The following is a 25,100-nucleotide window of genomic DNA, read 5'->3' as shown; positions in this document are numbered from 1 at the left end:
GATACTCATCAAACTCAGTAAAACTACACTGGTTCTGGGACGATGCATGTGGTCTCCAGACCTTGCTGTCAGTCCTTTTCTCTCTGATCTGTAATAACCCTTTTATCATTTAAACTCCACTTGTGCGAATTTAAAGGAAAAAAAAAATGCATAAATATAAATGGAAAATACACGTCCTGTCAGTGGGCAAAAGGTCGGATGCAAATAAAGGATTGCTCCTAAAATTTGGGCAAAGATCATAACGTTGCTGTACGTTTGTATTTGCTTGTGTAGTAGATACTGACTGATTTTAAAAGGAGGTAGGATTGGTTTCTTGCTGCCTACACTGGAACACTGAGCAACAATCCTCACGCGTGACTGTTACCGGCTGTCGTGGTGAATGAAGAGGTCGGTGTGTGATCCTGAATGCAGGAGACAAGCTTTGCTATGTTTGATTCGCTTTGTAGTTTTCTTATTCACAAGTCCATTTGCATTATCCCACAAGGCACTGTGCTGTGAGTTAGAAGAGCTGCATTTTATTGCATCAGGTTCGCTGTGATTTTGAAATTCGTGTAGTTTTGATTTTGTTTTTAACTAATCTGTGGGCTGTGAGCTCTTTGCAGCGGGGACTCTCCTATTACTTGTTTGTGGTGCCTGTTATAACACAAATAATAATAATTCCCTTGTGATCATAGGTAGCACAAGAAGTCAGCAAAGTGCAGGGTGTTGCAAAAGTTCTCGTGGCTCAGCACGATGCGTACAAGGGATTTCTGGCAGGTGAGAATCGTTCTTACCTGTTAACAAAAGAAGCTGTGTTTGTATTTGTGCTTGAAAAGAAGATAGTTGTAAATTCTGAGCAATACATTTTTGTTCTCAGAGGAGCTGACTCCCTTGATTGTGGAAACTCATAAAAAATTTAAGTACACCCACATTTGTGCCGGAGCATCTGCCTTTGGGAAGGTAAGTCGATCAAAGTGCAGCCAAAAGTTCTCGTGGAAAGGAGACAGACGCTGCTGTACGTAAGAGTGCGAATCAAAGGCCTGGGGGAAGTCAGCCATGGACACTTTTGAGTCTGCAACCGATGTTACAGCAGTTCACTTGAGAGGTCATTGGTTAGAAACACTGACTGATGTTTGATTTTTGTTATGGGCTGATGTGGACGAAAGAACAGCGTAGAAGAAACGTTCCGTGGTAACAAGATAGGGCCGTGTACACGAGGCAAAACAGCTTATGATCTGAGAGCATGAAAATTGCAAAGAAAAGCACAGCAAATCAGGATGAAAAATGTATTATTTGCATATTGAAATGAAAGTGTGCAGACCTATTGGAAGCAAGTTTTTTTTTTTTTGGAGGGAGAGTTGCATCTGGTGATGTGAGTCATGTACATTGAAATGCCTGTAAACATATATGAATAACACAGCTCTAAGTCTCAGCCAAGATGTTTTTTAATGAAAATACGATTTTTCAAACCTTATTTTCTTAAGGAATATGTTTTTAAGTAGATGGAGAGGCTCAGTGCTACCAGCCTGGGCAACATCGTGGTGCAGTAAATTATTAGAGAGAAAGGGTACTTGAGAAATCCTGCCGACGAGGGATGAATAATGACATCGGCCTCCCAGCTGACTACTTTCACTTCCAATCAATATCAGTCTGGATACTTCTATTTTTGCTCAGAGAAAATCTTTTATGTGCCTTAAGTCTTAGGGGTTTTAATTTTATTTTTTTTTTAATATTTGAGCTGCAGTGTCATAGTCAAAGTTAACAGCTTTTACTTTAAAGCTTGCAGTGCCATTTTGGAGTGCTTCGTGTGAGTGAAGGTTTCAGAACTGGGCCGTCTGTGTTGTAGCAGATTAGGAGGCAGACAAAGAGCAAGCAATCATCTTGTTATCATTGATTTGTTCATCATTTTTGCTGCTCTTTTTTTTCCTTTTTCCCACTCGTAAAGGTGCTAAGTAATTTCAGGTAAATTTTGAAGCAAGAGAATACGTATTTTAATATTACAAATAAATTTTTGGCTTTTGAGGGAAGAGTGCAGAGTTTTTTTCTTGCTATCTCTGGCAACTACCTTCCAAAAATACCTTTTTTTTTTTTTCCTTCCTTGAAGTGCTAAGAGCTCAGCAATCCATAGTTGTCAATTTTCTGAGTAAATGGCATCTATATTCAGTTTTAAACTATTCGAAGCAAATAAGCCTCCTAATTTAAGATATTGAATTAAGGGTTTACTTACAGTAAGACTCATAAAATGTCTAATGTTGTTACAGTAATGGGATTTTATTTGGCTGCTAAAGCTACATGAGAATCCCTATGAAAATCTTAGTTCTGTGTGTCTTTTTACTTAAAGACAGCCTTATATGAAGTTAAAGCTGGGTCAGCAGTAGTTCTTTTACTGACCATGTGTATTTTAGCTAGCATTTGCTCTGCTAATTTTTCGTCTCTAACTTCTAGAACCTCATTCCCAGAGTGGCTGGTAAACTTGGCGTGGCCCCTGTTTCTGACATTATTGAAATTAAGTCCCCAGACACTTTTGTGAGAACTATCTATGCAGGTGGGTAAGCACAAAAGGTGGGTGTTGTTCATACAGTAAAGGACCCAGTACTTCTAACTTTCCTACGTGATCTTGCCGCTAGAACTTTGGAAAATGATAGGAATTTTTCCCTCCACAATCTGAATTGCTGAGGTTCATAAAAGATGAAGCCTGGGGGTGGACATGATGCTCCCTGTGTGAGGAAGCAGGTCAGCCCAGCAGCTTTGGGACTAGCATGTCAAACCCAGGTCTGTCACCTTCAGGAACAGAATCTGGTCCTATCCTTTGTACAGATTTCTTTGTTAATGCCCTTCTGATCAGATTTTGCAAAGTGTAGGACGTGAAGTTAATTATCCAGCTGTGTTTAATAGGACCAGCATTAGTTCTGATTTAAGATACCACAGGGTTATTTTTTCCAATTATGAAGACATTGAACGAATTATTTATAATATTTAATTGGCTTAATTTGTAATTCCTTTTTCAGTCTTGTTTCTCTAATGCTCTGCTGACACTGTGTTTTATTTTAGATATGAGCTCATTTAGCTTGTGTTTTTTAATTTTATAGTACAAGACTGTACCCCATGTACCAGCATGGTATTGCATTTGAGCTGCATTACCAGATTGTGGGTTTGGGTTGCACTTTTAAGTTGCTTTCCAGTAACTCACAGTTTCAAGATGACTTTGTTTATGAATAGTTTGTTCAGAAAAATGTTGCAGCATTTTTTTCTCGTAGTGTTCCCTGCAGCCTGCAGTGTGAAGTATTGTATTATATTATAGGGAGAAACACAATCCCACAGATACTTGGAAGAGGCCTCATTGTCTTCAGTTCTGATGAGTTCATGCAATAGGATAAAAGATCTACTTTGAATTATAGACATCCTTTATGTTTAAGAATGGCACTTTCAAAGTTGTTTTTTTTTTGTCCTTTCTGAAATTTAAAAGCTCATCCATAAGAGATGATTTGAATGCTTTTCTATCCTTTAAAAACAGAGGATTTGTCATGATCCTCCTGAAACGTGGAGCTGAAAAGTAAATTACAGTATTTGTAATCTGTATTTATTAAGTGCCAAGTTTTAGTCACCTAAAACTGCAATTTTGGGAAGTACCTTTGTGAATATTGTCTGTTCTATTAAAACAACAAATATGGTTTTGATATTAAGTTGTGGGTAGGGTTTTTGTGTGTGTGTTTGTTTGTTTGGGGTTTTTTGGGTTTTGGTGGGGTTTTTTGTTTTTTGTTTTTTTTTTTTTTTTTTAAATACAGTACATCTGATAATTGTCTTTAAATTTTCACTGTGACTTTTTTTGTTAGGAAATATTCTTTGCACTGTGCAGTGTGATGAAGCAACTAAAGTGTTCACTGTACGGGGAACTTCGTTTGAGGCTGCTCCAGCGAGCGGTGGCAGTGCCAGTGTAGAAAAGTGTGAGTATTTGTTCTGGGATTTTGTTGTTTCATGAAGTAGTGAGTTTTGCTCACTGCATGGTGATGTTTTGTAGAAGCATCTGTCAAAACAAACTGATTGTTGTAATGTTAGCTTTATACTTTTAGTACAGGTACTTGCACTGTTTAGTGATGTCTGGTATGGATTATCTGCTCAGCTACTCCCTTTCCTTTGACCAGAAAAGAGATTGTGCTGAAATCTGTGCTTGTTGCACTCGCTGCTTAAACTTCCTCCACTGTAATCTTGAAACTTCAAGTAAGGACAAGTTACAGCTGTTTGAATAACCAGATCGGTTTTCAAAACAAGACTGAGCAAAAATAAAAGTGACTGGCTCTCCACAGCTTTGGTTGAATCATATTGCAATTGAGATGGGTCATTACATCACCAAGCTAAATTAGTAGCGGTTTAAATTGACTGGAGAACACCCAGTTGTTGATCAGTGTTAACTATATCAGTTTAAATTACTACTGAATGAAGCCGGTGTAGCTTTCATGGTAGAGAGATCCAGTCACAGAATGACAAAGTAGCTGAGGCTGGAAGGGATCTCTGGAGATCATCCAGTCCAGCCCCACGGAGAAATTGCCCAGGACTGTGTCTAATCAGGCTTTGAGTGTCTCCACAGGTGGACACTTCACAGCCACTCTGGGCAACCTATTTGATCACTTCTGCTGTTTTTCACTGTGGGCCTTTTTTCTTGTGATGTAGTGCCTGCCTCTGAACCTTCCTGTATTTCCTACTGTCTGGGGGTGTTAGAAAAGAAATGTTACTTCAGATTAGTATATTGTATCACCTGTATTGTCAGTGCATCACCTAAGTGACTTCTTTGCCTGAGTAAGAAGCACAGATCTTGTCTGATTCCTCTCAATCTGTGGCATTTATACAGCAGAACTTTGTTTTGTGTAGTGAACGAGGCTTGTTACCCAGAGCCACAGAGCCACTACTGGTAGTAGTTAAAAGCTTGAGGTGGAGTCGGTTGTGGAATAAACTTTGCTTTAAGTTGAAACTCAGATTTAAAAGGTAGAAAATACATGCTTTGTAATTTTTTTCTTGTGGGTGTTTGTGTTGATCTGATGGATGCAGTGACCCCTCCACCCCCCGTTGGTCTCTCCGAGTGGATTGAGCAGAAGTTGACGAAAAGCGATCGGCCGGAGCTCACCAGTGCAAAAACGGTGGTGTCGGGTGGTGAGTAGATAATCTGAAAACTCTCTTGTGATGCATTTAAGTACCTCTTCCTTAAACAATATCAGTAGCAGAACACTGGAATGTGATACATTAAAAAAGAAAATTGTGATGTAATTCTGAAATATGGCATTGGGGCTGCTGGGAAGGCACTCAACATGTATGTTTTGTGGGGAGGTAGGACATGAGTTTGACATATGCTGGTTGGCTTGGTAAGAACATTGTCATGTTTGGTGAGTCCCTTTCAAATTTTAGCAATATGAAGTGTTATTAGATTGAAATTTACCATGTTTAAAATTACTTCTAATTATTGCAAGTAGTCTAAACATCATTATGCAGTGGCTTTAATGATTTGAAAACCCATTATGTTTGTGTTCTGCTCCTCAGTTATCAAGGGATGGACTGTGATTTTTACTGGATTGCCTGTGGCTAAAATGATTCCTTAGTTATCCCACTACAGAGTTTTGTACCTGAAGCCAGCAGAGGGAGCACAAATTAGTAGGAGGAAAAGCTGTTTCCCTGATTTTGGAGAATGCCGTGCATGGTGCTGTGTGCAGGAAGGAAACAGGACAGCGGTGTTGGTTTATACATATAAAATATTAATCGCAAAGAGAAAAGCTAAATCTCCAAGTATTACATACTGGTTAGTAATGTTTCCAAAAATACCCTCTGCAATGGTGTCTTTGACTCTTTGCAAACACAGATACTCCAACGGAAAGCAGACAATAAAATAAATACAGGCAATGAACGTAGCAGAAAAATCCTAAAGCGTGTTATGTTCTTCCTTCTTGATCTTTTTTTGTTCTTAACTTTTAAGGGAGGGGCATGAAGAGTGGTGAAAACTTCAAGTTGTTATATGACCTCGCGGATCAATTGAATGCTGCAGGTAAACTTGTTTTTCTCTGTTTCTGTTTAACCCTGTTTATTATATTGTAAAATGTCACGTTACAAGCAGTGTTCACGTGAAGTCTTTTATTTTCACGTATTAAATACATTCTTAAAATCCTCTTAGTTTAGTAATAGATAAAGTTTTGTCAGCTGTATTTAAATGCCTGTGTATGCAGCAAAATGCTAAACTGTAATGTTCCCAGGCCTTTTCAAGTGTCCAGAAGAGAAGCTTGCAAACAGAAAGTGATCTTAGCTCACTTTGAAGAGCTGATACCTTGTTCATACATCCTTTTATACCACTCCTTTATGGATAGGAGCAAACCAACCATATACAATGTTTCAGCTAAGTATTTTATGTGAAGGTTGGGGGAGAAGGAGGGAACTGTTTGTTTGAGCGTTTTAACTCCGTTCATTTTAGCTTTCACAAGTGTATAAATTTATAGTTTCACGTGACTGGCTTTGTTTTTAAATTGGTGTCTTCGTTAACTAAATGTCCATATGGCGTTTTCAAGTTTACTTTGATATTTTTCTTTACCATGCCCGACTTCTGAGATTCACAGCCATACAAGATGCCACATATGTTCCATTCAAACTTGAAGGAACATTTTGGGAAGGCATTTATGGGAAAATCCTCTTGACAAAGCAACAAGAAAAAAATAATGGAAATGTGCCAGACTGAAATCCTTGGGTTTAAATATATGGCCCTTTGGTGCTGGGAGTAAGGATTTCCTGTTGCTTATGAAGTGCATTAGCACTTAGTATTTGGAAGTTTTTAGCCAGTGGTATAGAGAAGGATTACCTAAAGAGCTTTTAAGAGGGAGGTTTCTAAATACGTGCCCTTAGAGTGTGGGACTCTTCAGTAAAATCCGTGTGCTTTTATGGCAATAGAAATTTGGCTCGCTAATATTTTAAAAGAAAACATTGGAAATATTTTCTTTCAACCAGTTGGAGCTTCCCGTGCAGCTGTTGACGCTGGCTTTGTTCCTAATGACTTGCAAGTTGGACAGACGGGCAAAATAGTAGCACCAGTAAGTATGGAAATGTCTCTCCTACCAGAGATGTGATGTTTTCTAGTGTGCATTTTCCTTCAGAGCACTCACTGAAAGGTGAGCTGAGCCCAACAGGAAAATCTGAGTGTGCCCACTGCGACACTTGCCCACGCTAAGAGACGTCATTGCCAACAGAAACTTGAAATTATGTTGCTCCACGGCTTGATCTCTGGCAGTTGTGTGTTCTGGGTTTTTACAGGTGATGGTTTTTTTAAAAAACTTCTAGTAACTGGATTAGGGCAGTACAGTCTAAGCAAAATGTTTGTAAGATATGAAAAGTGCGAGAAGTTTAAGAGATAAATACTCTGCAGGTTGGCAGCCTTACTCTAATGAGTGGCTTAATATCAGGTAATAACCTGCTGCACATCTTGTTCTGCTCTTTTTGCATGGTGATATCCCCGGGAACTGATTTCTGTGCCTTTCTGTATCTGTGCTGGGCTTTCTGTCCTGTAGAGATCTCAGACTCCTTTCACTGTTGTTCATGGCCTGTGGAGATGCGAGGAGAGCAGTGGACAGATAAAGCACTTGGGTGCTTGTAAATAGGAAGGTACAACTGTAGCTCATCTCAGTGTGGGGCAGGGCGTGCAGAAGCACATTCTGAGGTGTGATGATCATGGCCATGAGCAGGGAATTGTGACCAAGGACAGTTGTGAGGCAATCTGTCAGGAATACCCTGAGCTCCACAGTGCAGGAGAGGTTCAGCCTCTCAGTTAGCAGTTCTCTGTGTATGGCAACAGAAGGCACCAAGGGACAACTTGTTACTTGAGATCAGAAAGGAAGAATGAGCTGGGACTTGGTAGAGAAACTTTTCATATGTCAACTGCTGCATTAAGTGATTTGCAATAATTTAAATAAAACTAAAAAGCTGTCCAAAGCCTTGCTAAGATCTGAAAAGTTTTGCCTTTCTATCATTAAGATCTGCAAATTCAAGAAATAAAAACTCTGACCATTATTTTGCAAGTAATTCATCTGTCAAGGCAGAGCAATACTTAGATATCAGATAGGAACTTGTGGAGTCTGTTGGCACTTCTGCTTTCTGTGTTTCCTTGAAGAAGATGCTTTGTGCTCCTGATTCCTTCTGTATTGAACAGTGGATAAGGATGTTTGCCGCTTTTTTTCGAAGTCCTCACCAGAGGCCATCTGAGGATAACCCTGTGGGGCTAAGTGGAGTTATTTCTAGGTGTACTGTTGGTTATCATACAGACTTACAGGTTATTTACAACTTCTGCAAAAAATAGCTTCTGAGAAGTAGACTTATTGATAAGACAAAGTCTACCTGTTTGCAGAGTGTGTCCTTCTACAGTATCGATAACAATTAAACCCCGCAGATTATAAATGCAACCCATTCTGCTTACACAGGGTGTAAGCCAAGTGTCGTTTTACTGTGTATTTTGAAAGGGCGTGAGATGAGGCTGACCATCCTTAGTTCTCCACTGCCCAAATATCCATTAATGAGGTGGAGAATACTAATTTGAAGACAGCTCAGCTCTGGTTTGTGTGTCTCAAGGCTCAACAATGAGCATTCTTTCCAGAGTCAAGGGCATATAAACAATGATGCTGAAACAAAAAAGGCTGGGTTTTGATGAAGATACAATGCTATATTTTGCCACAGATGGCCCATAGCGACATGTGAAAGTCCTAAGAACATCCAACCACAGCACAGGATCACATCAGCATTGTCATTGTCGTCTTCTAGAGGGCTGTTGGAACAGCCATGAGTCAATCAGGACTGACGACTGAATGTTTAACTGCTGTGTCAATAAATGATCTGAACTGGCACAGTTGAGTGGTGCTGCATCTGTTTGTCAGCAGGGCTGATGGCATTTTTCTCTCATCTCCCTTCTTAACAAATGTTTATTAAACAGTGAGTTGTGCAGAGTACTGAAAATTACATGTCCCTTCTTTCAAATTGTTTGGATATTTCATTGGGATCTTAAACTGCGTGCAAGGACAGCATACAGTGGTTTAGAAGTATAGAAAATATTAGATGTTAATTGTAATGGAAGTGCAAGTTGAATTGACGCTAAGCCTATGAAGTTGCTGACTAATTTTTCAGTGTGCCAGATAGATATCTTAAATATGAGGCAATTGAAAGCTGCAAATTTTTAATTTAACATTCCTAATTCTACTTCACTGTCTTTTTGGTACTTTAGCTAGAAAATTATTCTGTGCAGCAGAAGACAGAGCTGACTTGAAGGAGTAGAACTGAGCGTTTTGTGATCAGGTCAGGATGACAGTGGGTATTTCAACAGTTCTCAGAAGACGCTGCTTTTTTCCTGTATGTGCTTGGCACCAATAGTTCGGGGAGACCTTGTGATGTTCTGTCTGGAGAACTGCAGAGCAGGTTTGTCCTTTGGTCAGTTATATCCTCTGAGACCCCAGTTCTGTGTGCAGTTTGGGGCTCCAGCTGACACGGTGCCCTCGTGGGTGGGTGTGTGTGGGAAGAGTCTCGGCTATGGAAAAGTGTTGTGTTTGGAGCCCCGGCTGCTCTCCCGTTGCAGCTGCTCCTTCCTGATGGGAAAGGATCGCAGTGCCTGCTCTTACCCTGCTATTAATAGACTCCTGCCCGGTCTCAGTGGAGGACTGGAATGCATTGTTTTTAAAGGGCTCTGGAATTGGGTCAGTTTTGAGGCTGCAGAGGGAAAAGGGTTAGTTCCAAGCTCAGGATGAGGGGAGGTGCCTCTACTGCTTGTTCTCTGTGACTGCTGAGGAGTATTGCTATGCTCGAAGATAACAGTCTAAAAGGTCTGTTTAATCCTTCCACTGTGTCTCTGACTGTAGATCTGGGGGAAGGAAGGGTAATTTTGGTCGTTGGTCCTCCAGTAATATTGTGACTGGCTTCAGTTTTTAAGGTGCAGCCTGGCCAGTGCATCACAGGACAGGAGAACCTCACAGCCACAGCAGCTCTCCCCAAATCCCCACGTATTAATACAACACCCTGCCACTCACAGAACAATTGCAGGTCGTTTTGCTGAAGTGATGGAAGAATGCAGTTGATTAAGGAGTACAGACTTCACCCTCTCTCTGTTTGAGACTTGATTCTACATCTCTCTTCCAAAATAGCCTCGGATCACTAAACTTCCAGGTCTTGTTCAAGTTGGTAGTTATGCAGATTGCCGGGGTTTCTTTGGGAATTTTTCTCTTGTACAATTTTATTCCAGTTAAAGTATTCAGTGTATTATTTTTGCTTCTGTTTGCAGCTTTTTTTAACCTATTGATTTCAGGTGATTGCAGCTCCTATTTGAACGTTCTGTCTTACGAAAGGGAAGGCTGATTTGTATTATTTGATGAGGTGGAAGGAAGGAAATTTTTAGGCATAAGTGGATATATTAAAATATAAAATGTTACCTTCCTAATGAAAAAAACAGTTTAGTATGTTCAGTGTCTTTAATCAGTGACAACCATTTTAGCATATTTTTTAAAATTAGAAGCCAGTTGTTTTCCACTGTTTCTTATATGCAGGTGTTCTGCAGAAAAATGAAATTCAGTTCTCAGATGAAGCACTGTATCTAGTTTCTGTTTAAGAAAAAAGCCCTTGTAAGAATGTTCAAATTAGCTGATTTTGGATAAAAATATCCTTCCCATGAGTGTCTACTATTAAATAATAGTTAAGTATATCCAGTTAGAAAATCCTAAATTCCCTGCACAATCCAAACCTCCCACCACCACCCCAGAGCAAGTGCTGTTTTTAGATAAGAAATTTCAGGTAGTCAGGGGTGTTTGTTTTCACAGTAAAAATCTTCCTACTTCTTTCTCTCACGTTCACAAAAAAAGAAAGAAACAAGAACAAAAAGGGGGATGAGAAGGAAGAAAGTAAAAAATGTGGTTTTTTTCAGTTATTTAAAACTTTTGTAAATGGAACGTGAAGGCTTCATTTATTAGTTCGGTATTAGCTTTCCTTCCCCAATTATTGTGTAATTAGTGACTTTTTCTGACATGCCAAGTAGTATGTACTCTTTCTCAGGAGCTTGTGTCATTTGTCTGATATTTAAGCAAATAAAAGTTCTGGTCCTGGTGGGAAATCCTGCACTCTGCAGTGCATGAGGCACCTGTCTCTGGACCCCTGTTCCTGGGTTTTCCCTTGTGTCCTGTTCTGATTAATTATACTTTCCCTTCAGCTTTGGAAGGAGGATGGGGCTGTACTGTGATCATCTCACTCTCAGCTTCTTGCCTCCAGAAAACAGCCAAAACCTCAATGGCACCGAGAGTTGCTTTTTTTGGCCAGTGTGTGTGATTTTAGGCTGTTCATTTAGTTATCCTCTGACCTTGTGGAGGATCTGCTGCTGCTGCTGCTGCTGCTGCTTGAAAGGCGTCCTTCTGGTTTAATCCCTTCAGAGTTTAAATGTTCGCTCTTTTAAAATTTATTTATCTCTGAAGTCTCTGTTCTTTCAGGGTCTGGTTCTATAACGGTCTCAGTTTTCCTCGTAGGTTTTCCCAGCTGGCAGAATGCCTTTGTTTTTTTTAGGTGCTCAGTAGTTCCTGTCTTGTTACTCTCAGCGTTGGGCACGAGGCTCTAACAGATGACAAAAGACTGAGATGGAAAACCCAGGCAGGCACAAGTTAGGAAATACGTGATGTAGCAATAATTGACACTGGGTTAAATGATTGTGCTGGGAATGTGATATGATGGCACAGAAGGCAGGTGTGTGTGCTGAGAAACCTCGGGTGGGGAAGGCAGATGGGAGGGAATTCAGTGGAGGAAACTGCTTGGCTTCACTGCTCAGGCTTCAGCTTCAGACTGGAGAGTCTCTCTGGCTGTAATAGATTGCAGGAACTCCAAAAGGGAGGCAGATTTACAACTGTCAGGAATTGACTGTAATAATGAGGGAAAAAGAGGCGTGTTAGAGGTGCAACAGCTTCAGGTGAGGTGCTGAGGAGTGAGACGTTGGCTCTGTTAAAAGGCACCAAAGCTGTGGAAGAGCAGTGGAATTATTGTGGCTCCACCTCTTCTGCAAGAGGATGGGATGTTTCTGAGCTTCTCTGTGCCTCAGTATCTTACCAGGCATCCCTTTCACTGCAGTGAGTGGCTTTTTAGCACTAGGTAGTCATCACCTTGCTTTGAGAGTAATATCACCTCAGTACCACAGACAGTATCACATCATTTACATAATTCCCGTATTTTGTATCTCTTTGTATTTGGCGGCAAAGCAAACACTCCACCCAGCCTGAGTTTGTTTTTTCTAAAAGTCATGGGTGACTCCTGGTTCTTTTGCATATAAAGTGGGTGCTAACTACTCTTTAGTGTCACTTCCCATCACTTTCTTAGGGATCCTTTGCTAGCTCAGGTTTGTTTATCTGTCGTTTCCTTTCACTCTTTTGTGAGGAAGTGTAGGGAAAGTAAAACAAGGCCTATTTTATTCCAGTATTTTTGTTCTTTTTTTGTTCTCTGCCTCTTACCTAAAATTACTAACAATGAACTAATTAATTCTCTCCCCTTCATGAGAAGTGTCACTCCTCTCATCTTGATTGTACTCTCTTTAAAGATGTTCCACTCCTTCCTTATCAGTGAGAAGATCCTCATTACAACCTCATCTGTTACACATACAAGGGAATATTGAGATACCAGAGTTTCTCTCTTCAAAACCACGGTACATAATTTCATAATTTATCCTGCCCTCAGCTCTCTGCTTTGTAGGAATGTGCTATTTGGGCATTAGGTTTGCACTGTATAAATGGTTGAGGCTGTTGGGCAGCCAGCAGATGGGAATAGCGCTGGGAAAACTGACCGTGCCTGGGAAATTGTTTGTGGAATATCTCCTCTGATAATTCACTATTGTTGAAAAGTAGCTTTATAACTTTAGAGAGCTGTTTGTATGCAGCTGGGACTGAATTTACAGGCTGTGTTTCTCTGACTTGCTAAAAAGCTAAGGATTGACAACCCCTTTCATCCTGCATTATCCAGTGCAGCTTTTAACTCCAAGAAAACTATGTTCACAAATTGATGCTCTGCTCCTCTGGGGTTGGTGCAGAAACATTAAATTGTACTAAAATATTCATATGTGAGTGCATTTAGCTGAAAGCAATTGATGTGCTTTTCCCTGGAGAGAGGGGGGGAAAAAAAAAAATTGCTGTATGGCCCTGCACTCCAGCAGACACCCTAACCACGCTTAAGAGTAATTACACAGCCTGGCTGATCAAAGGTTCTTAAAGTGAAAAAGAAACTGTAGCTGGGCTGCAGTTTAGTAATGTGTGCCTCTTGAATGGAACTGCATCAAAGCAGTACCTGCTGGAGAATTGTTTGATATACAGTGTAATGTAGAGGAACCAGTGTCAAGGCAGAAAATATTTTATTGGGTTAATGGCTTGTAATTGGAAGGAATCTCTTGTACAAAGCCATTTTTGTCACAAAGATCTCTTTCTAATTTCATTGTCCTTTCGCTCTTGCAAAGAAAATAAAGTATCTGAGCTGCCTTTAAAAGGAGTATGTGTGCCAGAGGGGTTTATTAAACTGGCCTGTTTAAAAGCATGCCACTGGTAGGATGATAAATTGATGTGTGCTGAAGGTTTTCAGCATAATTCAAAAATTGTCATAAAAATCAATAGGAGCTGAGGACACGCTTGCAAAGTGGCTGCCTCAGCTTGGGGTGCACCTGTGGCTGCTCTGAGCTCTGCCACAGCAACCTCCAAAAGCTCTGGGAGCTGCAGCGAGAACTGTTCTTGTACTTCCTGAGCACATGTCCCTCAACTGCCCCAAGACAGCCTCAGGCATATTTAAATATTCTCATAAGCAGAAATGAAGTAATATCATGTGCCACAAGTTATTCTATAAATAATTGGAAGAGTCTGTGTGCACAGGAAAATAACTGCATTGGTAGAGTGGTAATTATAATCATGCACATCCAAACTGGCTGTGTGGATTCTGGAGCCAGGAGTGCAGTTGGGTCTGTTTGAAGCAGAAATAGGGTTTAGGGAATGGCTGAGGAGGCTTTTTTGCATTTTAATGATTAGCATGCAGTGACTCTGTTAGACATACAGTTTTTCAACCAAAATGACAATGGCAAGGCTAGATGAATGCTTTTAACTAGCAACAGAGGAGCTGGATTCGTGATTTGGAATCTTGTCTTTGAAGAGGATAAATCAGGGAGTCGGAGTTGTGTTTCTTTTTAGGGTGGTTGTGACGCAAATCTGTGCTTACAAACCTTGAGGCCTCTGTCAGGGTCCTGGCTGCCACTGGGGGGGATATTGTGTGGCCAAATTAAAGCACTTCTGGCCTCAGCGCCAGTTTGCCGGCAGAATCACCTTGAGCTGCTGCTGTAGCCACTGTGAGAGGCCTCCTGGGTGCTGGTGCCCCCATCTCCACATCTTCCCTCTACTGACCAAGCCCTTCCTGCAGCAGCACATCTGGGAGCGTTGGTGCCTCCTGAGGGTGCCTCCTTCCCCTCTGCTCTTTGGCTGTTTGGTGCATTCAGCTTCCTGTGCTGTGTGTTCCCTGCATTCTGCTCCTCCCTGCTGCCAGCTCTGTCCTCTGCTGTCCCCTCCCCTGTGCTGATGTCTGCCAGCCACTTCAGAAAAAAAGTTGTGGTCTGGCTGTGACTGATGTACAGTAACGATTTCCAGTGTGAAACGAAGATACTGCGAGGCAAGGCAATTGTCTAACCTGATGCCATGCCCTTTACACCACCAAAACTTTCTCTTTCCTTGACTTCGGTTGCTTTTGGAAGTTTTGTTACCCATTCCCCTGTGGCACAGTGCTGGCAGCAGCCCTTCAGTGAAAAACCTGCCTGTGCACAGCACCAGGGAGCTGATGAACACAAACACCACTCCATGTCCTAGACTTCGATGTCAGTGCCTGTAACTGTGGGCTGTGGATCAGCTGCCTGCCAGCACTAATTAGAGCAGCTTCCAGGGTTCCAAAAAGCTGATGCAGAGCCGTGTTTGGCCCCTGAGAGGTGTGATCCAGACCCTGATTTGTGCTGTTGTGTGCCTCGGTGTGGATCTCCTGCCCAGATGGGCTCTCAAGGACTGAGGGCTCCTTCCAGGCCTTCACATCTGCGATGGCAGACGTGTCACCTTGTGCAGGTGGAAGGGACTCTCTGTGGGACCCACCTGCTTCCTTTGTCCTTCCTTCCTTCCCTTAATGGTGCCTGGGGCCACAGTCCCAACTCAGACGTGGAACACCAACACAGGAGCAATGACAGGACTCGGCAAAAGGCGGGACAGAAGGTGGTGATTTCAGGGCAAACATCAAAGCAAGGGTATTACTCTGAAAATAACTTAGAGATTCGAATTTCCCAGTCCTTTGTGACATCCCTGGATGACTCTCTGAATTTGCTGAACACTGAGCAGACCTGAATCTTTGTCATTCAGACCTCGTGGGTCCTTTGTGTCCCTCCTGCTGAACTGTAGATTAGAGTTAGTATTTAAGCAGTCGTGTCTCTTTACAGAACAGAGCTGTTGATAAGAACCATTCTGCCCTGTGTGTTATCTGCATGAGAACACTGCTGGGGTGATCTCCCATCAGTGCTAGAGCCAACTGAAGGGACCAGTTGTCTGAACCAGCGAGCCAAAGGCACATAACCTAGAAGGGCATGGCTTAGATGCATAATAAATGATTTTTAGACAAGCCTGGTGATTTACAAATGTCCTTTTAATGAAACATCCTTGTCTTTCTGAGATGTTTTAATAGAATATATTCATAGGCATCTGGCTCCTGCGTAGCTGGATTCTTTCCAAAGGCTGAACTTCACAATGTTAAGCAGACTGATAAGAGTATCTGGTAGTCTGGATGACTGGCACTTAATGAATTGCTCTGAAAAAAAATCAAATTACAGTAATGTGTCTTTAAAAAGAGCTTGTATTAAAGACAGTATGATGTTAGGATAATTTCTCCTGTAACATCTGTTCTTATATTTGGTATAATTAAAATATTACATTCTTACCATGAGTTCTTATATGGACGTATTATGTTACCTTGCAGCTGTGGTTAAAATGGATTGACCTCCAATATTAATCCACTCAGTAAAAACCTGCAGAGGTTGAGGAGTTTCTGAGTGTGTTCAACAGCTGTGTGGTTTTGTGGAAATGCATGAACTAAATTCTGTGTTTCAGTTTCAAAGGAAGCTTTTTTCATAGGAAGTACTTTGTTCCTGCTCTCTTTTCCCTCCCCTTCAGTTTTTACAGGAGAGTGTTTGTGTTAAAGCCTAGAAGAAGTCACAGTTTTTATTTATCTATTCCCACTTAAAAACCCAATAATAACAGGTGAAATCTGTAGCTGTAGAAACATCAGAAAGCAATCATCTTTCTCCCTTTAATTGCTGTAATGACTCAGGCCTGTATGGCAGAACAGTCTGCACGGTCTGGATTTGAACACCTTGGTTTGCAGCTGCTTCTGTGGGTGTGTGCCTGTTAAAGCCACTTCACTGCAGTGCACACCTTCATTGCAGTAAGATTGTTTTTCTTTTTGACCCTCTTACCCTCCCTGGCCCCCAGAACAATTTCTCGAATTAGATCTGTATGTTCTTAAATATGGACTAGCCTTGGTGTTTTTAAGGGAAATTGTTATTATTGGAGGTTGTGTCTTTTCTAATCATGTGTAAAGTACCACCTTTTAATTGGTTTAGACAGATGAGCCCTTAATTAATTTTGTGTGCTAGTTTTCCGCTATTGTTGGTGAAAAGTACTTTCTTTGGTAATATTAGTTAGCTGAACTGCACAACTGTGACTGCTGCTTGCACTGGTGGTGGTGGGAAAGCTGTCAGGGAAATGAAAAACTCTGGGTTTTGGATAGATTACAGAAAGGATGGTTTTCAGTCACTGCTGGGACTAAAACAGCCAGTGCAGATCTGTGTGCCTGCACATTTTAATCTGGTTTGAACGTGAGACTCTGGGTGTGAACTGGGAGCCCTGGGATGTAAGGATGTGCTACCTGTTGCGGGTGTACCTGGGAAGCACTTCTGTGCTCCAGTGTGGGAGGGACTGGGGGAAGGAAACTTTCAGGGCATGTGGTCGTGGAGGGTTGGGGTGAAGAACAGAACCTACAGGTGAATAATGCACCAGCCCTGAAGTGTTTTATCCTGCCATACAGGAAACCTTTTAAAGGTGTAAAAACCTGAATTTCAGCTCTGTATGCTCTTAGTGAAGGGCTCATCATCCGTCTGTAGGTGACCTTGGCATTTTTGGTGGGGATCCCCAGGACAGCACGCCCTGCCCTGTCGCCTGCTGAGCAGTACTGGGTGATTTTCACCCAGACTTCTTCAATATTTTTTTTTCCTCTCGTGTGTCTTTGCCAGATGCTCCTTTGGGATTCTCCTCTTGTAGTTGCATTGGATCCCCAGGTGGGGAAGGGAACCCGGTGATCAGCTGCCTTCAGTGCTGAAAAGGACTGTAATGTAAAAACTGCTGCACGTCACTGATTGTGAGCAGGGTTTGTGAGGGTTTGTGTTTTACTGAAACTGTGTCCTGGGTACCAAAAATGCCTCTCTCTCGTTTCCTTCCAGGAACTTTATATTGCCGTGGGAATATCTGGAGCAATCCAACACTTGGCTGGAATGAAAGACAGCAAGGTAAATAAAGGTGGATGTGCTAGAAGAGATTTTTGAGGAAGGAAATGACTTCCTTGCTGTTGCATCAGCGCTTTGCGTGGTTTTCCAACTTTTTTTAAATGTTAAAATTGCCAATTTCTCTGCTGTTTTAAAACACACTCTGACAAAAAATAATGTGGCAAAACATCTCACACCTTTGCACTACAACCCAAAGTGATAAGTAGACGCAGCTAATTGAATTTGTTTAAAAAAAAACCCTAACCCAAACCATGTATGCCTGAATTCTATACAATAGTTCCATTTGCCTTTATTCCAGAGTATGACATATTAATTCATGCATAACAATGTGCAATTTGAATTATGAACTTACTATTCCATAAAGTAAAAGATGTCTCTGACATTCCTGCATTTAGCCATTCAAATGGAAACCTTTTATAAAATGGCAGTAAAACTTTAAAAGGTTTAACTCATTAGTTGCCAAAGCAAATAATCCAAAATTGGAATTGCCAGTTTGGTCTCCAGTGCAGTGTTTGGAAAGAGGAGCAGAGTTACCTGCTGATTTATACTATCCAGTGTCAGACATCAGAAACTGGAGGATGTCCTGCATCCCCACAGGAATTTTAAAAAGAGGTTATGGACTTTTTTTTTTTCTATTTCCAGTGAATGAAATTAGTCAATAACTTTGATCAGCTTATAAAGCTGAGGAAAAGGGTTGCAAAACTTTGCAGGTAGTTCCTTGTGTTCGACCAGTGACAGACCAGTGAGTTTGTGATGGATGACTGTCCTCACAAACCAGCCTGTGGGTAGGATGATCTCTGCTTTCCTAAAATTTTTTTCCCCCATGTATTACTGAAATATTTGGGGGGGGGGAAAGTCAAGTGAGCTGCGTCTGGGGCCTCAGCCTTCTGGAAGCAGAGACTCAGGTGGTGTTTGCTTTAGGTTACAGTGGAGGCAAAAGAACCAAACTTTGAGATGTAAGGGTGGATGCAGGGCAGGGATGAGGAGGGTGGGTGAGAGTGTCTGTGCCTGTCTCTGGTCTCAGCAGAGCAGTGCTGTTGTGGAGTCTCCTGCTGGCACTGTGGGAACTGGGTACTTAAAGCTGCTTCAGACTTGATCTGACCCTGTTTGTGTTCATCTCCTGCCTTCTCTCAGTTAAGGCTGCCAGCAACACTGGGAACTTCTTACTCGATGTGCCAGAATTTCCTTTGATATAATATTGAGCAGTTATATTGTCCTGAACTGCAACAGCAAAATCAGAATTTTTTGGCTTTTCCAATGCCATGTTTGATATTTTGAGATGTTTTCTTATGGGAAATAAGAACAGATTAAATTTGCCAATGTGAGATGCATACTTAACACTTCCATTTCTCCCATCTCTCATAAACAAATGTGTGTGTTGTAAAAGTCAGGTTTAATTACTTGTGTTTGGAATGCATTCTGCCTTCCTTTTAAGCTGAAGGATATAGATGGGGTAGTTATGGAAAAGATCCAGTTTTCACAAACAAAGCATTATGCAGCCTGGGAGCTCTGGAGTGTCCCCCATCCTCCCTCAGCACTCTGAATTATCTGGCATTGTGTACTTGTACACTTCAGGATACGTCTTCCAAAGCAGTCAGATGCTTTCTACCAAGTGAAATGTATAATTTATTTGTTCTTTACAGCAAGGTAGAAAATGCAGCTTTTGAGGAGACCTGGAGAATCGTTGGTGCTTTCTCTCCTTGTTTCCAATTCCCTCAGGAGACAGTTCCTGTATCTGTTCTTTCTGAGAGATTTAACTCACAAAGTTCTGTTGTGAGCAAGGTGATGCTCTTGCTGCTTAAAGTCTGAGTGAGCAACGAGGTAGGGAAGCAGATCTTACTAAAAAGTGACTTCAGCTAAAGGAGGCAGAGGATGGCTCAGGATGCCCAGCTAAAGCTTCAGTAGGTTTACAAGCCGTGGGTGTTGTGCCACGAGCAGAGCTGGCAGCTCCGGGGGTGGCACTGACTGCTGACCTCGGGCAGCCCTCAGCACTGACCCCGGGGATGGTTCTGCCAGACATGGCAGGGCCTCAGCAGGGGCAGAGAAAAGTCTTTACCGACAATACCCTCGGGGATCACAGCCTGGATTTGTTTCCTGCACTGCAGCTTGTCAGGGGACATTTGCATTTGCAAAGGGTCACTGAAATAAAAACGATAAAGCTTTGGGAGGAACAGTTCAGGGCAGTGTTGCTGCAGTAGCTGCAGGGCCTTGGCTGGGAGCTGGGCAGGGGGCTGTGGGCACCGCCTGCTGCCATGTGGGATCCTTACAGGGAACAACCAACCTGTGAAGAAACAACAGTTCTGTGGGCCTGGAATCTCAGAATTTGTAACCTTCTGAGTTCCTGCCAGTGCACCTCTGCTGCTGAGCCAGTGATTTTGCTGGACAAGCACTTTGAGTGGAGGAGTAAAACAGTGACAGGTGAAGTTCTGCTCCCTGGGCGTGGCCTGGGAATGCCCCAGGTGGGCAGGCAGGACTGGAGCGCTGTGCTTTGGGCCCTGCCTTGGTGTGAGGCTCCTTCTGTGAGCTGCTGGGTTTGGTTCAAGATCCTTTTCCCTTCCTTTATGAAGTGCTCCCCATCCTGTTATAGACTTCGATGTGGACACCCACCATGCTTATTTTGCTGAAAGCTGTCACAGACAGTTACAGGATGGCAGGGTTTAAACCAAGACATTTTCTGGATCACTGTGCTGGGATTTGTCAGGTGCCATTTCCTGTGGTCTGACAAACTAACTGCTCTGTCCCATAGTAAGTACAGAACCTTTGGGCAGGGCTTTATTGTGCTTGTTGCAACTGCTGCCCTCTGAGTTAGTTCTGCAATGGCTTAGAATGTGCAGATAATCCTTTGTAGTATTTTTTTCTAGGCTTTTCAATAGGGAAGGAGAACCAAGATGTATGTGATGAACAGGGAAGGGAGGGGTTTTTTTTTGGGGGGGGCTGGGGTGTTGTGGTGGGGTCTTTGTTTTTGAGATGGAAAGGGAAAATGTTAAATGCTCTGATCCATGTCTTCTGCTTTGGGGGCTTGGAAAGATTAAAGCCCGTGTTTCCTGGATAAGACCTGGCACTGTAATCCAGCCCCAGATGTTAATCAATATATAGATTCATATGGTGCTTTACCTTTGCTTGCAGACCATTGTTGCGATTAACAAGGATCCAGAAGCTCCAATTTTCCAAGTGGCAGATTATGGACTTGTGGCAGACTTATTTCAGGTGAGGCAAACTTGCTGAGCAGGATGGCTTTGGGAGAGTGGGCAGTAGGTTACATAATATAACCTAATGAGTGTTAACGATGTCTGTGTGAGTGTGTTTGCTTTGGGTTGCTCTTAAAGAATTTGTTTTCTAAATTTGTTATTTGCACACTCAAAATTCAACCCCTGCAAGTAGAAGCAAGTGTGTTGGGGGGCAGGGGTGTCAGCCTGCCTTGATTCTGGTTTCCTGAATATGAACCATTTTTGGAAACAACTGCACAGAGGCGCTTGCCGCTGGTTTTAAGCTCCATAATGTTTGGAAGCAGAGAGTTGGCAGGAGAGTGCTTATTCCTGCCTGGGCTTGCTGCCTCACTGACTGATGCCCAGGAGGAACTGCAGTTCCCTCTGGAACATGGAGCCACGAGCCAGCCCCTGCCCAAGTGCCCGCAGCTCCCATGTGTGCCTGTCCGTGTGTGCGGCCACACGTGTGACTGGCGGGGCACGGGAGAAGCTGTGCCAGCACTTAATGCCATTCCTGAAATGCTGCCCGCTGGCTCCACGGCGAGCACAGGCCTCTTTGTGAGCCACAGACAAAGTCACATTCTGAAGAAACACCATGTAGACAATTTCCTTAATAAATTTTGTACGAATGCATTATTTCCACCTAATGGAAATGTAGCTCTCTTAAATAATTAAGAGGCTTTATTCAGCAGGAGAGAAGTGGGGAGTGCTGTGAGCTGGGGTGACCCACAGCCCCTGGAGTGGTGTGGTGGGTGGGGAGCGTAACTGCAGGGTTTGGTACTGCACAGGGTGAGTCTGAGGGGGTCAGAGGGGGAAGATGCACTACCCTGGCACTGGTGTTTGCAGGCGGTGCCAGAGATGACGGAGCTCCTGAAGAAGAAATGAGTGCTGGTGATGGACCCTGCTCTGTGGAGTAAGGACAAATAAAGGATTGTACTGGAAAGAGGTGGGGTCACTGGTGTTGGGGTTTTGTGGGGGTTTTTTTTTGGTTTTTTTTTTTTTTGGTGGTCAGTTGGATGGCACGTGGAGTGGTGGGTGGAAGAAAGGAAAACAGGGAAGGCAGGTAAGAGAATGAAGGAAGAATGGAAAAGGAATGGAAGACGGATACAAGGCAGGAGGCAGCATGGCTTTGTCAGTATTTATTCCCATCTCCACCCCCCTCCCAGCTCAGCCTGGGTAGGGTCAGCTGGGGGGCCAGGCTGGGCCCAAGCTGTCCAGCAGCTCTGTCCTGCCCTCGGGCGCTGTGGGGCTGTGCTGGCCCTGGACTGGTGGAAGTTCCGGGGTGTTCCCAGGCACAGTCTGTCCCCACCAGGCACTGTGGGTCCATGTGGGCCCGAGTCTGCTGGAAGGTCCTTTGTACCCAGACAGTCACCGTAGGTCCCAGTTGGCCCAGAGCTGGTGGCAGGGCAGGTGGGTCATGCCCCACAGACAGTGGCCTCGCCCTGATGGCCATTGCAGGAGATGCCACAGGTTGCCTTCAGCGCTGCCGCGTCACCCGAGGCTGCTCGTGACCCAGTGCGGTGACCCAGCGCGGTGAGCGTGTCCTCGCACGAGTCCCCATTGCCCAGGCTGTCCCTATGCCTCAGGAACCCTGCCCAGCCGTGGCTCTGGGGGCCCCAGCGCTCCGTATTTCTCCTCAATCATCGGGGCACCCGGTGGGCAGTCGATGAGTGGCTTGAGCTGGAAGACGTCGAGGCTCTCCTGGTTCCTGCGGTTGTAGACGCTGAGCCGGTGGCCCAGGTCAGGGCTGGCCCCCACCGAGCCCGCGGGGCTGGGCAGCTTCAGGTTGACGGGATCCAGCCCCTTCTGCGCCAGACAGGCCTCTTCCGACAGGGACGAGAGCAGCTCCTGCACCACGGCGTGGGGCACCCGCTGCCGGGCGGGCGCCGGGGCCGCCTGGGCGGGCTCCTCGCAGGCCGTGCTGCAGTCCGGGGAGGAGCCCAGCGTGTGGCTGCTCTCGCTGCAGGCCTGGGTGCCCGAGCTGACGGTGGAGCGCGAGGCGCTGCCCGACGTGATGCTGGCCGAGGTGCCGGTGCTGCCCAGGCGCAGCGGCACCTCCACCGTGAACAGCTCCGAGGAGATGTTGGGCCGGTGCACGTCGATGGCGGCCGTGGTGACCACGCAGATGGCGGCCTCAGGGACACCGCTGTCTGCAGGGAACAGAGCACACACACGCTCAGCACGAGGGCAGGACATGCACAGGTAGTGCCTACAGAGCTGGGTATATACCTGTAATACACTACACCTAGAGCTGTGTGCACAAAGGCACGGGCGACACACACTATAGCACACAGTCCCCCTTTAATACACAGAACTGCCTGTCGGGCTCAAAGGGAACAGTAACACAAACACACCCCTTTTCTACACAAAATGCCTCTCTATATGTTTGTATATAGGGGGAACAGATGCAGAGGGCTACACAGCTACAACCAATACTGTATACCTATATATATATATATATGTGTGTGTGGATGTGTATACTGTCACATACAAACACCTCCAGGTTTATTCACGTAGTTAGATAAAGGGTATGTACAGATGTATAAGGAACTGCATCTATAATCCATTCTACTTCCATATGTGCAGTCAGTCAATAGATACCTATAGGCCATAGTCCCGCCCTTTAAATACTTGTAATTAGCTACTGTTAAAACAGAATGCAAACACACCCACACTCCTCTCGTCTTTATACGAGTGTGTGTATCTACAGGGATATACACACATGTACACACATTATACCTATACATGAACACTCCCCGCTATATGCAGACAGTTTTTAATTTTGTATGCACACATATAGATACATAAAAGATGTATCTCCTTATTTATATTGGAATATACATGTATTTCTCTGTATTTTTGGGATAGATATATAGGCAGCAGATCACACCTATGCATCAACACACCCCCTGCTACATTTATACAGCTGTTCATACACACAGGTATAGACAGTCTTTATATCCAGTACCTTCTGTACTGGGGATGAACACAGATAGCTCTATAATAGATACAGCTCTATAAGTAATGCCATATACTGACCTACCCCCTCTCTATATATATATCTGCATGTTTTCTGCAATATATACACAATAGAATTACAGATTTACCTGTAAAGAGACCCATATACAGCACAGTATACATACATATGGCACAGGCTATATAATGTAGGGCCCCCCCCTTAAATACATTTAATTGTAAATAGAACACACGTGCTCTCACACTTACCTTTATGTATAAACACATGCATTTCTCACTGTGTGTGTGTGTACAGCTGGGGAATGTATGTATACATACAGGTAATAACTGTACCTATACATGAATACCCCCTCTTTACAGACTTTTTACATATATATAAAATAAATTTTGTATACCTACATACACATGTACCTTTTTATAGCTTTCCAAGTGTATTATGGGGATGTATCTAGAGGGACATACATCTCTATATAACACCACACACCTCTCTAGACACTGTGTGTGCACATACATGTAATAGGTGTACATACACAGTCTCTTGCCCACCTTATTTTATAGACACATAATCTTTAGATATAGATGTAACCATAAAGATGTGGGAAGAGCTGTTGCTGTGTGTATACAACAACCTAAAGTAATACATTAGACCTATACATAAATATGTACAGATAGTTTTTAGACATATTTTTATATATATATACATACATACATACACATATAGTACATAGTTGTTGTCCTCCCCCTTTGGAAACATAATTATCATTCTTTAAATAGAATATATTCACTTACACACATATAGACTTACCTTTGTGTATAAATATTTGCATATTATGGTGTGTATATGTAAATCTGGAATGTATATACATGGATATATAAAAAATGTATATACATGTATATATATATATAAAATGCATATCAAATAATATATGAGATACTTATTATAAATAACACATTATATCTATACATGACAACTCTAACCTTTATCCATATTTTAAATTTTAAATATATATATATATATACATTTTATAGATAGCCAAGTTTACTATGGGGATGTATATACAGCAATATGCAGTATATAATACATATAATATATACCTATAAACGTGTGCACGTATGTGTACATATGGATGTTTGATAGATATAATACTCCCTTTAAATACATAAAATTTTCTGTCTTTAACTAGAATACACCCCCCCCCATTTATATTTATGGAGAAATATATGTATGTGTGTGTGTACATAGGGAATGCATATATAGGAATCTACATATATAATACATTAAGCACAGCCACATCCATATTACACAACACCTGTTAGACATATTATATGTACACTCCCTCCTATGAATGCCTCTCCATGTA

The 25,100-nt window shown here is 42.8% G+C and overlaps 2 protein-coding genes across 2 annotated transcripts in view; one reads left to right on the top strand and one right to left on the bottom strand.

Annotated features, from left to right (window-relative positions):
* ETFA (electron transfer flavoprotein subunit alpha) overlaps positions 1-21,708 on the top strand; it is a 28,359-nt gene extending 6,651 nt beyond the window's left edge. The window contains exons 3-12 of the mRNA XM_027897973.1: positions 675-756; positions 857-939; positions 2,425-2,524; positions 3,813-3,923; positions 5,023-5,124; positions 5,939-6,007; positions 6,955-7,037; positions 17,495-17,560; positions 20,684-20,764; positions 21,610-21,708. Coding sequence (XP_027753774.1) covers positions 675-756; positions 857-939; positions 2,425-2,524; positions 3,813-3,923; positions 5,023-5,124; positions 5,939-6,007; positions 6,955-7,037; positions 17,495-17,560; positions 20,684-20,764; positions 21,610-21,648 — 816 coding nt within the window. The 3' untranslated portion in view covers positions 21,649-21,708. The remainder of the gene's footprint in view (positions 1-674; positions 757-856; positions 940-2,424; positions 2,525-3,812; positions 3,924-5,022; positions 5,125-5,938; positions 6,008-6,954; positions 7,038-17,494; positions 17,561-20,683; positions 20,765-21,609) is intronic.
* Positions 21,709-21,887: 179 nt separating this feature from the next.
* Positions 21,888-25,100, bottom strand: part of TMEM266 (transmembrane protein 266) — a 55,530-nt gene continuing 52,317 nt past the window's right edge. The window contains exon 12 of the mRNA XM_027897969.1: positions 21,888-23,062. Coding sequence (XP_027753770.1) covers positions 22,339-23,062 — 724 coding nt within the window. The 3' untranslated portion in view covers positions 21,888-22,338. The remainder of the gene's footprint in view (positions 23,063-25,100) is intronic.

This window comes from Empidonax traillii, unplaced genomic scaffold, assembly GCF_003031625.1.
Source record: "Empidonax traillii isolate 1590-97213 ecotype Southwest subspecies unplaced genomic scaffold, ASM303162v1 scaffold571:size529327, whole genome shotgun sequence".
Lineage (NCBI taxonomy): Eukaryota > Metazoa > Chordata > Aves > Passeriformes > Tyrannidae > Empidonax > Empidonax traillii.
This window is presented reverse-complemented; position numbering and strand designations above follow the sequence as displayed.